At 36.5% G+C, this 13,548-nt stretch overlaps 1 protein-coding gene across 1 annotated transcript in view; it reads left to right on the top strand.

The window, feature by feature from the left end:
* The window catches only part of SYNE1 (spectrin repeat containing nuclear envelope protein 1), a 243,720-nt gene that overhangs the window by 67,269 nt on the left and 162,903 nt on the right, over positions 1-13,548 (top strand). The window contains exons 40-50 of the mRNA XM_034060451.1: positions 120-748; positions 1,431-1,610; positions 3,134-3,284; positions 5,025-5,183; positions 5,955-6,137; positions 7,198-7,299; positions 7,816-8,019; positions 8,971-9,178; positions 9,904-10,016; positions 10,696-10,901; positions 13,174-13,329. Coding sequence (XP_033916342.1) covers positions 120-748; positions 1,431-1,610; positions 3,134-3,284; positions 5,025-5,183; positions 5,955-6,137; positions 7,198-7,299; positions 7,816-8,019; positions 8,971-9,178; positions 9,904-10,016; positions 10,696-10,901; positions 13,174-13,329 — 2,291 coding nt within the window. The remainder of the gene's footprint in view (positions 1-119; positions 749-1,430; positions 1,611-3,133; positions 3,285-5,024; positions 5,184-5,954; positions 6,138-7,197; positions 7,300-7,815; positions 8,020-8,970; positions 9,179-9,903; positions 10,017-10,695; positions 10,902-13,173; positions 13,330-13,548) is intronic.

A 13,548-nucleotide genomic window follows, 5' to 3' on the forward strand; every position in this document is an offset into this window, starting at 1 on the left:
CTGAACTCTTCTTACTGAAAAACCCTCAGTAGTACTTGTTTTGCTCCTTAGTATGAAAATGTTTTCTGACCTTTTGATTGGAAGAAAAAACCCATCCCTATTTTGTTATTTTTCCATAGAAGCACTCAATGGAAGTCGAAAGTAAGAAACAGCAGTTACAGAGTCTGAAGGATCATGTAGATAGATTGTGTTCTTTTAGCTGCCCAGAAGACCAGCAGACATTGCAGGGAAAGACTGAAGATTGCTTTCAGATCTTTCAGGAGGCAAGTCAAATAACTAGCCAAAGACAAGAGGCTCTGGATCAGCTGCGGGTATTCCTGGAGCTCCACAGTGCTGCATCAAGAGTGCTCCACCAGCTGAGGCAGGCAGTGGAGAAAACAGGAAACATAGATAAAGCTAAATCCAAATTACTGGAGAAGGAACTCAATGATGTAATTCAAAATCTTAACAACCTGGAATCTATTGCAATCAGTTTGGATGGCTCCCTTACTAAGGCCCAGTATCATCTAAAACACAGCATTTCTGAGCAGAGGACTTCCTGCAGGGCTGTAGTGGATAATCTGTGCTTGGAACTAGAGACAGTTCAAAACCTGCTGGGAACCAAACAGAGTGAGGCAGAAGCTCTTGGAGCTTTGCGAAGATCTTTCATGGAACATAAAGAACAGCTCCTGAAGAGTATTGACGATATTGAGGAAAAGGCTGACAAGGAAGGCCTGAAGGAAGCAGCACTACAAGCCCTCCAGCAAAGGTAAAAACAGTATAAATGCTTGAGATTGGTGCTTCTTTATTTACTTGCAGTCTCTAGATTTTTTTATGATGCATTGGAGGCATGTGTGAGTTTTCTGCCTTGGAAAATTGCTAGGCATTCATGAGTTCATACATCTACTTAATAAAATTTTGTAAATAAGTGAGCCATTTGGATGGAGGGAGAACGTGAGCAGAACACTCAGCAAGTGCTGCTAATCTTTTATTTTGCAAGAACAGTTGAAAAAATCTTTGTCTCATAAATTTATTTAATCCAAATGAAACATTTGGGTATTTGTAACAGCTCCAAATAGCTATTAGACATCCCATACAGTATAACTTCTTATACTTTTACAGAGTTATAGACTGTACATGTGCTGAAGGAAAACACTATAATAAAGTATTTATAAAAATATTTGAGTATATTTCCAAGTCACTGTGTAAGGTGAAGGTATATGTATATCTATATAATTGTAGAGGTATTGTAGTAAAATTACATTCTGAGCCCAGCTGTAGCAGAAGAAAATCCAGATAACACTTTGGTTTTGGAAGATAGTGTAGGAAATGTTAGAAAAAGGGAACTTGGTGCATAGTAACGGCAACTATTTCAGTCTTATTTTGTCCTCCTTTCTCTTGCAAAAAAAAGTGAAGCTAAGTAAATTTTAAATCTGCCTTTTAACTTGCAGATTAAGGTTCTTTAACCAGTTAGATGAAGAACTGAATTCTCACCAACACAAACTCCAGTGGCTCATGGACAAAGCAAAACAAATAGCCCAAAAAGACATTACACTAGCTTCTGAGATTGACAAAGAGATAAATCGCTTAGAATCTCTGTGGGAGGATACCAAGAAAGTTATACATGAAAAGTAAGTAGATCTTAGACTTAAGGTGACAAATGAGAGAGTTCTTTTAGTGGGGGAAAGAGACTTGGTTATTTGCATTTAATATCTTCTTGTCATATTAATGCCAATAAAAAACAGGGCTTCTATGTTAGTACTGAGTAGAAGATAAAACAGTATAAACCAGGATACTTGTGATTATACTATTAATCATAGAATCATAGGATCATAGAATAGTTAGGGTTGGAAAGGACCTTAAGATCATCTAGTTCCAACCCCCCTGCCATGGGCAGGGACACCTCACACTAAACCATGTCACCCAAGGCTTCATCCAGCCTTGTCTTGAACACTGAAAGGGATGGAACATTCACCACCTCCCTGGGCAACCCATGCAAGTGCCTCACCACCCTAACAGTAAAGAATTTCTTCCTTATATCCAATCTAAACCTCTGCTGTTTAAGTTTCAACCCATTACCCCTTGTCCTGTCACTACAGTCCCTGATGAAGAGTCCCTCTCCAGCATTGCTGTAGGCCCTCCTCAGATACTGGAAGGCTGCTATATAAGGTCTCCACGCAGCCTTCTCTTCTCCAGGCTGAGCAGCCCCAACTTTCTCAGCCTGTCTTCACATGAAAGGTGCCCCAGCCCCCTGATCATCCTCGTGACCCTCCTCTGGACTTGTTCTAACAGTTCCATGTCCGGTCCTTGGGGCAGTGCTTATAGATATACTGGGTTTTTAGTTGCATGTTATTATTTACTCTCCTAGTGTATCCATTGAGATACATACTGTCCTTCTAGCATGTATTTTCCTTCTCTGTTGAATATGTATTTCTGGCAACCCAATATTCAGCATTCCTAAATCATTCTTAGATTTAAGTCTGTTTGCCCAAGGGACCAAGTTCGTAACAATCATCAATGTATAATCAGTGATATGACAGGTTTGTATATCAATCTAAGTTGATAAAGAACTAAAGAAACTAAAGAAAGTTTTATCTTACCCTTTTCTTTGTCTTACCTCCATCTTTGTCATCTTTAAAGGAAACTTCAAATGTTCTCTTTTAAATTTGCATGGTAAAGTTGAGTGCTGGATTCATTCAGTACTACATCATCCTCAGTGTACGTAAATTTTGTCTGTCTTTACTTGGGCTTCTATTTATGGAAAAACAAAACAAAACAAAAACTGTATGTTAAAGGAGCAAGTTAAAAAAAAGAGCTGTGAGTGCCAGCATCATTACAGTGTGGTTTCCAGTCAGTAAGTTGTTAAACTTAGGAAGTGAGAAGCTTGAATTCCAGTATCAGTCAGTCTTTTGCTCAAGTCTGTTGCTTTGACATCTGATATATATGCAATGGTGATCTATATACTGGCTCTTCAGTGAAGTGTTTTGAGATGTGTGGACCCACAGTGATTTGTAAAACCTAAATATTTTCTTAGCCGCCCAAAACAAGTTTAGCACTGCATCCTCATTTTCCCATGCTGAATCTCTACATCATATTCTCTTTCCCTTAGAAACATGACAGCAAATTATTTTAACACAGCCTTTTCACATTACAGAAAGGAGCAATCTTGCATTCTTATTGATCTAATGAAGGAATATCAGAGCCTGAAGACAACAATAATGAAAGTCATAGACAGTGCTGACAGTGCTTCAGTGATCAAATCCATTTGGAAGGACCGTGAAGACATCAAGCGAACTTTATCAAAGGTAATTATATATATTTTAATTTGAGGTATTTAAAAGGTTTAGATGGGTTTTTTTAAAGTTTAAAGGTGCCCTTGGTCTGTGTTTTAAGTTCCTTGAATCTACTGTCAAATCTTTTGATTTGGTTTTGATCACACTGACATTCAGGGTTTAAATAGTACAGATTCTGATGAGGAAATAATACCATCCTTTTTAAGCATTTGGCAAGATCCGTTAATGTGTTTATCAAAAACAGTTTGCTATTTACAGTTTTAACACCTAGAAATGCAAAATGCATAAGTTATCTGGTCCTTATATAAAATATATTGTGAATATATTACTATGATAGTATAAGAGAATATTTCCAGTCAACATACTTTAATGTTTTTTTTTCATATTGGGTAATGTTTTTAGTAGAATAAAGTCAACAAAAGAAGGGTTATGTCTGTCTCTTTCTCTAAGATAATTTATTCCATGGGGTACAATGTTGATAGTGGTCATTGAGCCATTGAGACAAGGAATTTGGATTCTTGCACTCCATTAATTTTACTGGTGTTTCTAAAATTCTAAATTCTGCTATCCACCAGCCTGTCAGGATAACCAGTTCTGATTTATATTCTTTCCTTTCATTCAGAGGGTAATTTCATTTGGAAGCCTAGTGAGCTATTGATTAAAAATTCTTCAGTGAGATCTGTATAAACCTCATTCTAAACTGTGTTTATTTCTGACATTTTAATAACAGACATTTTAACTGAAACTGAAAGCCAGATGAGAGCTCAACAGTCTAACAAAGAAATGCATTTAACTTCCATATAATTCCCCTCCTTAATGTGGGTCTTGGAGAGTGGAGAATTCCCTGTTCCAATACTGGCCACATCTGAGCCTGAAGGAGTTGGAACATAATAAATAATTTGCACAACTTCTACCATAACAAACAGACATGGCAACATGGCCCTACTGCATCCAGATTAATAGCTTACCTCTAACGATGATCACTAATAGTTCTTAAAGAAAAAACTGAGATGCTTCCTGGATGAAGCCTTGGGTGATAAGATTTAGTGTGAGGTGTCCCTGCCCATGGCAGGGAGGTTGGAACTAGATGATCTTAAGGTCCTTTCCAACCCTAACTATTCTATGATTCTATGCTTACTATGATCCTTTCTCAGTGTCTTGTTACATCTTCAGTTGACAGTGTTTTGAAGATTTCCCTACATCTAGAATTGCAGGCTTTGTAGCTCTGAAGATACTGTCTAATTTCTTTCTGAACACATCTGTACTTTTGTTTTCCAGACTATCTAGGAGTAACAGGTTTTACAATTCTAAATTTTGTTTTGCAACGCCCTCTGTTTACCCTTCTGTAATTCCAGAACTGATTTTAGATACTAGTTAGTCAATGATGGGTTCTTATTATTCAATTTTAGACATGTAGATTCTGAAGAATGGGAATAATAAAAATACTTTTTTTAAAAAATGTCCTAAGTCCTAAAGATAACTGGTTACCAAGTGGCAGAAAAAAACCAGAATGTATTATTCCAGCTTGTCTGCTTTATTTATTTTTTTTATAAAAATCATACTATTTGATTATGCTCATGACAAAACCATTGCTCTGCTTTTTGTGGCATAGTGAAATATGAGATGGCATGCTGAATGAGACTTATCAAATGCATAACATATACCACAGAGCTAGGGATGGATGCCTGGAGAACTGAATTTTTCTTTCTTTCTTCAAGGCTTAATTAAACAAGTAAATATTTATGTTCACAGCACGAAGCTGCCAAGAATGAACTGAGCGATAAACAAAAAGAGCTGGATATTTTCACCAATAAAGGAAAACATTTGTTAGCAGAATTGAAAAGAGTACATAGCTGCGACTCTGCTGCGGTAAAAACAGACATGAACTGTATTGTGGACAAATGGCTAGATGTAAGAGTCTGGTATTTGTATAATGGATACAGTTTTTAAGTTGGGCTAAGGTTACAGTATTAACATTTTCTTAGGATCTTAGAGTACAATTGTTTAGTAAAGTTTACTTTGAAGTATATATCTCAAAGGGTTAATCATAGGGATTTGACATCCATTGTACCACAAAGTTGTGACATCAATTTGGTAGATTTAAAACAAGGTCTTATAATAATGTATGAATGTTACTAGTATAAATTTGCTCAGTGCACATTTCTGTGTGTAAATTTGGATTGGATTCTCACCAAACATATTACTTTATTAAAGTATTTGCAAAGTATTACTTTACTAAAGTAAAGTGGACTAAATAAATTAGGCAGTAAATTGTATTAAGCTACACTGTAAAAGATGTATGTTGAGAAAGACATTATAGCAGAGAAACATAATATGAAAGCTAATATTTTATATTTTCATATTTATACAATTTTATTAGGAAATTCCTACATTACATAAGAAAGTTAAATCTAGCTGTTTTTAAAGATGAAGTTTATTTCAACATAAAACTTTCCCAGTAAAAAATACACAAATATTTAGAAACGTTCACATATGATTTTTGTTTATTTTATGATATGGGTAACTAAACTGAAATTAGAATTCAGAACTTAGACCTAATTCTAAGAAAATTATTTTGTCTAGATGTACTAATCATTTTTTATGCACTTGTCTTGCAATTGTCTGCAAAATAAATCTAAAATTAATTTATGAATGGTATTGATACATCTCCTCTCCTGAAAGGTATCTGAAAGAATTGAAGACAACATCGACCGTCTGAGTGTAAGTGTGTCTCTGTGGGATGACATCCTCAAAACTGGAGGCGAAATGGATGTATGGCTCCATAAGTCCATTTCTCAACTGAATGAAGGCATCAGCAACTTAAGTAACAGTCAGAGAATGGAGGTTCTCCTGAAAGACTTCCAGGTGCTTACCCATAAATCGGTGATAAAAATGTTCTAGACCAAAATCTTAAGTGGTATCAGGCATATAGACGAGGCTGTGTTGTAGATCACCATATCCCCTGTTCAAGCAGTGTCTATCTGACAGCATTCTGGTCCTCTTTTGAAGCCATTTGCTTCTCACAGAAACACAAACAGCACATTTCTTACTAAATCTAAGCTCCACAGTAATTTTGGCTCTAGCAGTACAGTACATGGTAATGTGTTCTTACAAGCACAAAAATTGCAGAAAGTGTAGTATTGGACTGAACTGTTCCAGGAGAAACTGATGGGTATTTTAGACAATTTCAGCTGAAGTTAAGCAAAAATCAGTAGTTTCTGAAATCTACTGTCCAATCTTTTAATTGGAGTAATCTGTCAGATTTTTTTTGGGAAAGCAAGCTTGGGTAATAGGATAAACACACCAATTATTTGCCTAATACTTAAAAACTGTAATTATATAAATGATTATTTTCTCTTTCACTTTGCTATTAGTTGGGTTTTTTTTAATAAGTAGAATATTTCTTTATAACTGTGATCTCTATGACCATAATAACTACAAGGTCCAGATATGTCAGTGCACATATAGCAGAACATTTTAGTTCCCTTCTGAGGTTAAAATTTATTTTTGTGTCTAATTTTTTTTCTGAGAGCTCACTTCCTTGTAATAAAAACCAGAAAGCACATGTATTGTATGCTGTATGCCGTTAAGTGGAACCCAGCAACCACAGTAGATTTTTCCAGTCAAGTAAACAATTGCATTCCCATCTTTATTCAGCTGGTTTTAAGAAACAAAAGCTGTTGGCACACTTTGAATTTTAAAAATGTATGTGGTTATTTTAATGGAGGGGAAAAAAAGTCTCTGAACTATGTCTAATAAAGGAGAAGAGATGGGAGATTTTTATGGAAGAAACCAAGTACAACAACAATGTTGCTAAATGTTTTTTTACATTTTCTTTCATTTTTGCAATTGATGGAGCATTCTTCTGAAGGTCTAAAACCTTCTTGTATTTTGGCATGCAACTTTGACCACATTTCTTTTACAGTCTGAAATCAAGGCTAAAGAGCTGAAGTTGGAGCAGCTTAGTTCCAAAATTTCAGATCTCAAAGAACTGATCCATAGTCAAGAGCCTCCTGCAGATCTCCAGGTAAAATAAAGATACTGATAATCAGAGACTGTGCTCAAGTAACTGAGAAATTCCTCCTGAAATTTCTGTCTCCCCTGTACTGCCTTTTTCTTTTAAGGTGACAGATGATATTGCATTATGTATATGTATCATAACTATTCTTTCTTCATATTTCTTTAAGTAACTTAATTTTTTTCTGAAAAAGAAAAAAGTATGCTTTTTATGGAGCTTTTTGCATCTAGGTCATGTTCTGCTTATATGGCAAATTAATGGCAACTGCTTAATTTTTCAGAAGTGGATAACTTTAGCAGTTTGTGGTCTAGATTTTTATAAATTAGTATCCTTTCGTTGGATTATAGTATATCTAAAATTTAATCCTGAATGGTTGACATGTTTTATTTATGTATCTTTACTCATAGATGTAAAGAGAGTAAAATTATTGTTGTGTCACTTTACTATCTTCTATTTATATCAATAACCATTCACCATAATAAATGCTTTATTTTAATGCTTTAATGGCTAACATTTTGGTTTTAGTTTATAGAATCAGATTTGAGGCAGAAGTTGGAACATGCCAAAGAAATGTCAGAGACAGCAAAAGAGACACTGGAAGATTTTAGTACTCAGAAGATGCAGTTACAGAAGTTTATTGATCAGATGACAGACTGGTTAACAGAAGTGGAAGAAACACTGTTGTGCTGTGCACGTAACCTGAATCCTGATGCTCTAAATAAAGTGAAGGTCAGTGCTGAAGAAAATGAATATGCTTTTTCTTATGCAGTGGTCTTTAGTTTTTAGCAGAGTTTTGCTAAGCATTATACTTAATTTTAATTTAATAATATGTCCTGCACAGCTGCTAAAATCATAGCAAATAGTGCACTGACACCCTTTAAGTTCTGCCAATGAACTGAAGTTCTGATCTATTTGTTAACCTGATTTTTTCTGATTTGATACAAAACTTTTAAAACATTATAATGAATATTATAGTCTTCGCTGTGACAAAAACTGGTTTTATTACATTGAACTATTCAGTCATTACTCCAGCATGTTTACAAGTCCACTTACTCCTTTGTAATATAGGTTATGAATGTGTAACTTATCATAGTAAAAGGCTCCGGACTGAGCTTAATTTTAACACAAACTTCTGCCTCAGAAGTCCTCCTTAGTCCTCATATATAGCACTTCTTTTGTCTCCATCCTAGAGCTCTCTTGATTGAATACAATTATGATCCTCATAACGTGACAAAACACATAGATATGTTTTTGGTTTGAGTACATTTTAATGACCGTTTTCTGGACAATTTAATTTTAAAACAGATGTTCCTCTCCAGTCAGATAAAAACTCCCTTTCACTCAGAAATCCCACCAAATGCCAGTGTCCTGTTGCATCTCACATATATATACACACTTAGCTTAAAATAACTATTGTTCTTCAGTATGCCTTGAAATTTGTTTAGAAATAGAGTAGTAAATCATGAGAAACAGCATTTCTCTCACTTCTGTGATGGCTCTTTAGTTTCAAGGATTCATCTCACTTGAAGAATTTAGGAAATGGGCACCAGTAGTTCTTCCCTTCATTGTGTCTAGGACTTGCATTAGACCATAGGAGGAAAGAGCATATGGGAAGAGGAAAAGAGAGGGCTCTTCTGTTTCTTTACAAACATCATATTTGTGTTGTAACTTCATTTTCAGGAAACACAAAAAGACCTCCAGCTTCAGCAGAGCCGCATTGACTCAACCCGTGAGAACCTAAACAGTCTGTGTCGCAAATACCATTCTGTAGAGCTGGAAACTCTTGGTGGCACTATCACTTCGTTAATAAAGAAGTATGAAGCTGTGAATGTGCTCTGTTGCAGAACACAGGCTAGCATGCAAGAGTCCTTGGAAAAACATTTCCTCGGTGAGTCTTCAGTCTTATTAATATGAACCGTTAGCCCACAGCCATGAATCATTCTGGAATCTGCCAGAGTTTCCAGTGATGTCACTGCAATTGCAACTATATTTTTGTATGGAGCCTTTCAAAAGTCCTGTTACCAAATGTTCATTTGATAACTGCTATGAAACAAAGCACTTTACTATAACAGAATTCAACTTTAACCATGTAATATGCATGAAAGTCAAGCCCAGTTCCACCTCTCTTTACTTTTAGTACATACTTCCATTGCACGGATACACTGTGTATTTGACGTAAAGAGATTTATATAACCAAATGGAGACGCTTATAGTTTAAATGTCCCCAACTGGGGTATTTCTTGGGATTCCTGGATAGTCAGTGGAGAGAAGTAAGCAATTTTAAATCTTATATATTAAGATATTAATCCAGATACAATCTATACATTAAATTGGGACATATGTAAGAGACTGAAAATGCCTATCTTTTCCCACTGACTATAAAGGGAAGCTAGTGTGGCTGTTCAAAGTTGGATGTTTACAGTGGAAACATCTAACTTTTTGTGAAATGAATCCCACTGCCCAAGGTCATTGAAGGTAATGATACTCATCCTATTAGCTTTCACATACTGTTCCTAAAGAATAAAAGGACTGTGGAAGACAGCTGTACGGTATTGTTGATAATGCTGCTTCTTAAAAAAATATTCTCTTCTCTATACTTTTTTATTGAATAAGATTCAATGCAAGAATTCCAGGAATGGTTTTCTGGTGTGAAGGCTGCAGTAAAAGAGTCATCTGATAGGTCTGGAGACAGCAAAGCCATAGAGGCAAAGCTACATGACTTGCAGGTAGAGTGAACAATTAAAAAATATTAATTAGCAATTTAACTATATTCATCCAATTATATCTCTAAAATAATTACTAGATGTTATAATATTTATTGGTTTTGTTTCCAAAAAGGTAATGTAAAAATGGTTGAAGACAGCAATATGTACTGTAGAGGAAGTACAGTGGAAACTGTGTTCGTTGTTTTGAGAGATCAGAATTTAATTTCTGGAAGATATATGTGTAACTAAACTATTCCTGTTTCTGTTTTTCAATCCTTTTTTCCTTTTTTTTTTTTGCCTTCTTTCTCTTCTTTTCCTATGTTTTCTTATATGGTTGCTTATTCAGTCTTTCAGATTATCACTGTCATGTCAAAGCTTATCTATGCAGATTTTTGATACACAAATAGCAGCACACCTACTTCAAACAACCCTAGTTCTTGGAATATATAACATTTTTAGGACATGAGTAAACTGTCCAGACAAAAACAGGACTACCTTGGGACCAAGTAGGAAAATTTAGTTTTGTGAATTGTAGCACCGCTTAATAAATTTTTAGTTGAACTATCTGCTTAGAATTTTCTCCATAGCTAGACATGTCTCATCTTCTTGGGGAAAACTGACGAATTCTAATAGAAATATTACTTATCTTTAGTTATTAAATTTAGTTATGCATTTTAAACTGTATTCTTTTATTACACAGAGTGTGCTGGATTCTGTTAGTGAGGGACAGAACAAGTTAGATGCTGCCTGCAAGGAAGCAGAAAGTTTGTCTGCTTGTTTACCTAAACCAGTTGTGAGCAATATTCAGGAGCAAATTGTGAAGTCTAACCAGAACTTCCAGGAATTCCTCAACCAGTGTCTGAATGATAAGAAGTCCCTGGAAGCTTGTGCTTCATGCCTGGAAAGGTAAGATCAGTCATAGGTGGACTGCATTAAATTGTCTGGCTGCAGAAATACAGGGAACAATTTGAAATTATTTCCAGTTACGCTGGTCCTGTTTGCTTTTTTCTTCACAAATATTTGGCCTTCTATGACATGGATACAGAAATTATGGACAGGGGTGGAGCAGTTGACGTCATCTACCTGGACTTGTGCAAAGCGTTCGACACTGTCCCACACAACATCCTTGTCTCTAAATTGGAAAGACATCAGTTTGATAGGAGGACCACTCGGTGGATAAAGAACTGGCTGGATGGCCACATGGAAAGAGTTGTGGTCAACGCCAGAATGTCTGGCTGGAGACCAGTAACGAGTGGTGTCCCTCAGGGATCGGTGTTGGGACCGGTCTTGTTTAATATCTTTGTCGGTGACATGGACATTGGGATTGAGTGTGCCCTCAGCAAGTTTGCCAATGACACCAAGCTGTGTGGTTCTGTTGATACGCTGGAGGGAAGGAATGCCATCCAGAGGGACCTTGACATGCTTGTGAGGTGGGCTGATGCCAACCTCATGAAGTTTAACCATGCCAAGTGCAAGGTCCTACACCTGGGTTGGAGCAATCCCAGGCACAGCTACAGGTTAAAAAGGAAATTCATGGTAGTCATGTGGAGAAGGACTTGGGGGTGTTGGTCAATGAGAAAATGAACATGAGCCAGCTTCAGTGTGTGCTTGCAGCCCAGAAAGCCAACCATATCCTGGGCTGCATCAAAAGGAGCGTGACCAGCAGGTCGAAGGGAGTGATCCTTCCCCTCTATTCTGCTCTTGTGAGACCTCACTTGGAGTATTGTGCTCAGTTCTGGTGTCCTCAACATGAAAAGGACATGGAACTGTTAGAAGAAGTCCAGAGGAGGGCCACAGGGATGATCAGGGGACTAGAGCACCTTTCATGTGAAGACAGGCTGAGAAAGTTGGGGCTGCTCAGCCTGGAGAAGAGAAGGCCTCCTAGAAGAGACCTCACAGCAGCCTTCCAGTATCTGAGGAGGGCCTGCAGCAATGCTGGAGAGGGACTCTTCATTAGGGACTGTAGTGATAGGACAAGGGATAACAGGTTGAAACTTAAACAGCAGAGGTTTAGACTGGATATAAGGAAGAAATTCTTTTACTATATGGGTGGTGAGGTACTGGAATGGGTTGCCCAGGGAGGTTGTGAATGCTCCATCCCTTTCAGTGTTCAAGACCAGGTTGGATGAAGCCTTGGGTGACATGGTTTAGTGTGAGGTGTTCCTGCCCATGGCAGGGGGGTTGGAACTAGATGATCTTGAGGTCCTTTCCAATCCTAACTATTCTATGATTCTATGATAAAGTTCTCTGATAAAAACATGTCAATCCTTGGAGATCTTGCTCCAAGGGTATTATTTTGGTTAGGTAATTCCAGGTCAGAATCATATATACAGATCTGCATAACTCATGCAATCTCAAATCAGCAGTTGGATTCTCCAGAATTTAAATGCAATTGCCTGAAAGGAAGAGGTATGATGAATTTTCAAGTTGTGCCCTGGGTTTTGAAGACAGTATGCTTTTTACATAGCTGGTGTCTGTCCTGTCCCATTCCACACAGACCTAAAGACCTAAGGACCTAATAAGAAAACTCTGCTAAATTATTATTCAGGATCAGAATTTTTGGATATTGAATATTTTTAGGTTAATTATATTCAAAACTGTTGCTAACTTAAAGCAAAGTTAGTAGTAGTAGCAGTAATGGATAAAACAGCAAGATGAGATGGTGTGCCTTCATGTAAGGGAAAGGTTTTAAAATTTAGGGCCAGAACTTGTTTTGCTGAGTTCTGAATGCCTGAGATTCCAGTTACGTTCTGTTGGAGAAATCAAAAGCTCAACGTTTAAGTTGTTGTAAGTGTCAGTACTGAGTAGAAACCCACTTTTACCCACTTTTTAAACTTAGACTCTATCATTATGAGGATTTGGAAAAAACTTTCTTTTGGTCTGCCTTCACTGAACCTAATAATAAATAAAAGCACTGTCACTTTAAATTTTGGAGGGTTCTGTTCTCACTGTAGTTCCCATGATTTTGCTGAACATTTTTAGAGAGTCGCTGAATATTTTTAGATTAGTAGTCATTGTGGAATTATGTTTTGTGTACAACTCTTATTCTCGAAGCGTAAAATTGATGTCTAGCTTTATTTTCCTGGGTTTGTGGATATTGAAAGTACTGAATCAACTTCTACTAACTTCACTCTACCTGAGAAAAAAAAAATTAAGGAAGTATTTATCTCTTTCATAGTTTTGAAGATCAGTACAAGAAACTTGGCTTGTGGATACGTGACATGGAAGAAAGAATAAGCACAGAAGCATTAGGAGAGAACAAAGAGCTTATTCCTGAGAAGAAAAAGGAGGTGCATAAAGTTGAAAAGTTCCTGGAAGAGTTACTGAATTCAAGGTAGTATGAAATACATTTCCTAAAATACTCTCATTTTTTCCTCTGCTAAAGCAACAGTGAAACTAAACTGTTGGGGTAAAGTGTGTTTGTGAAAGAAAGAGAAAGGTGTTGCAACATACTCCGTTAAAAGAGGCTGAATCCAGATACTTCCAGTTTTAAGGAGACTGGAATTTGTAGCCATCTCCAAAGTTTAATGATGATACATTTCTCATTAAAAAA

The sequence above is a fragment of the Melopsittacus undulatus genome, chromosome 3, assembly GCF_012275295.1.
Source record: "Melopsittacus undulatus isolate bMelUnd1 chromosome 3, bMelUnd1.mat.Z, whole genome shotgun sequence".
In the NCBI taxonomy this organism is placed as follows: Eukaryota; Metazoa; Chordata; class Aves; order Psittaciformes; family Psittaculidae; genus Melopsittacus; species Melopsittacus undulatus.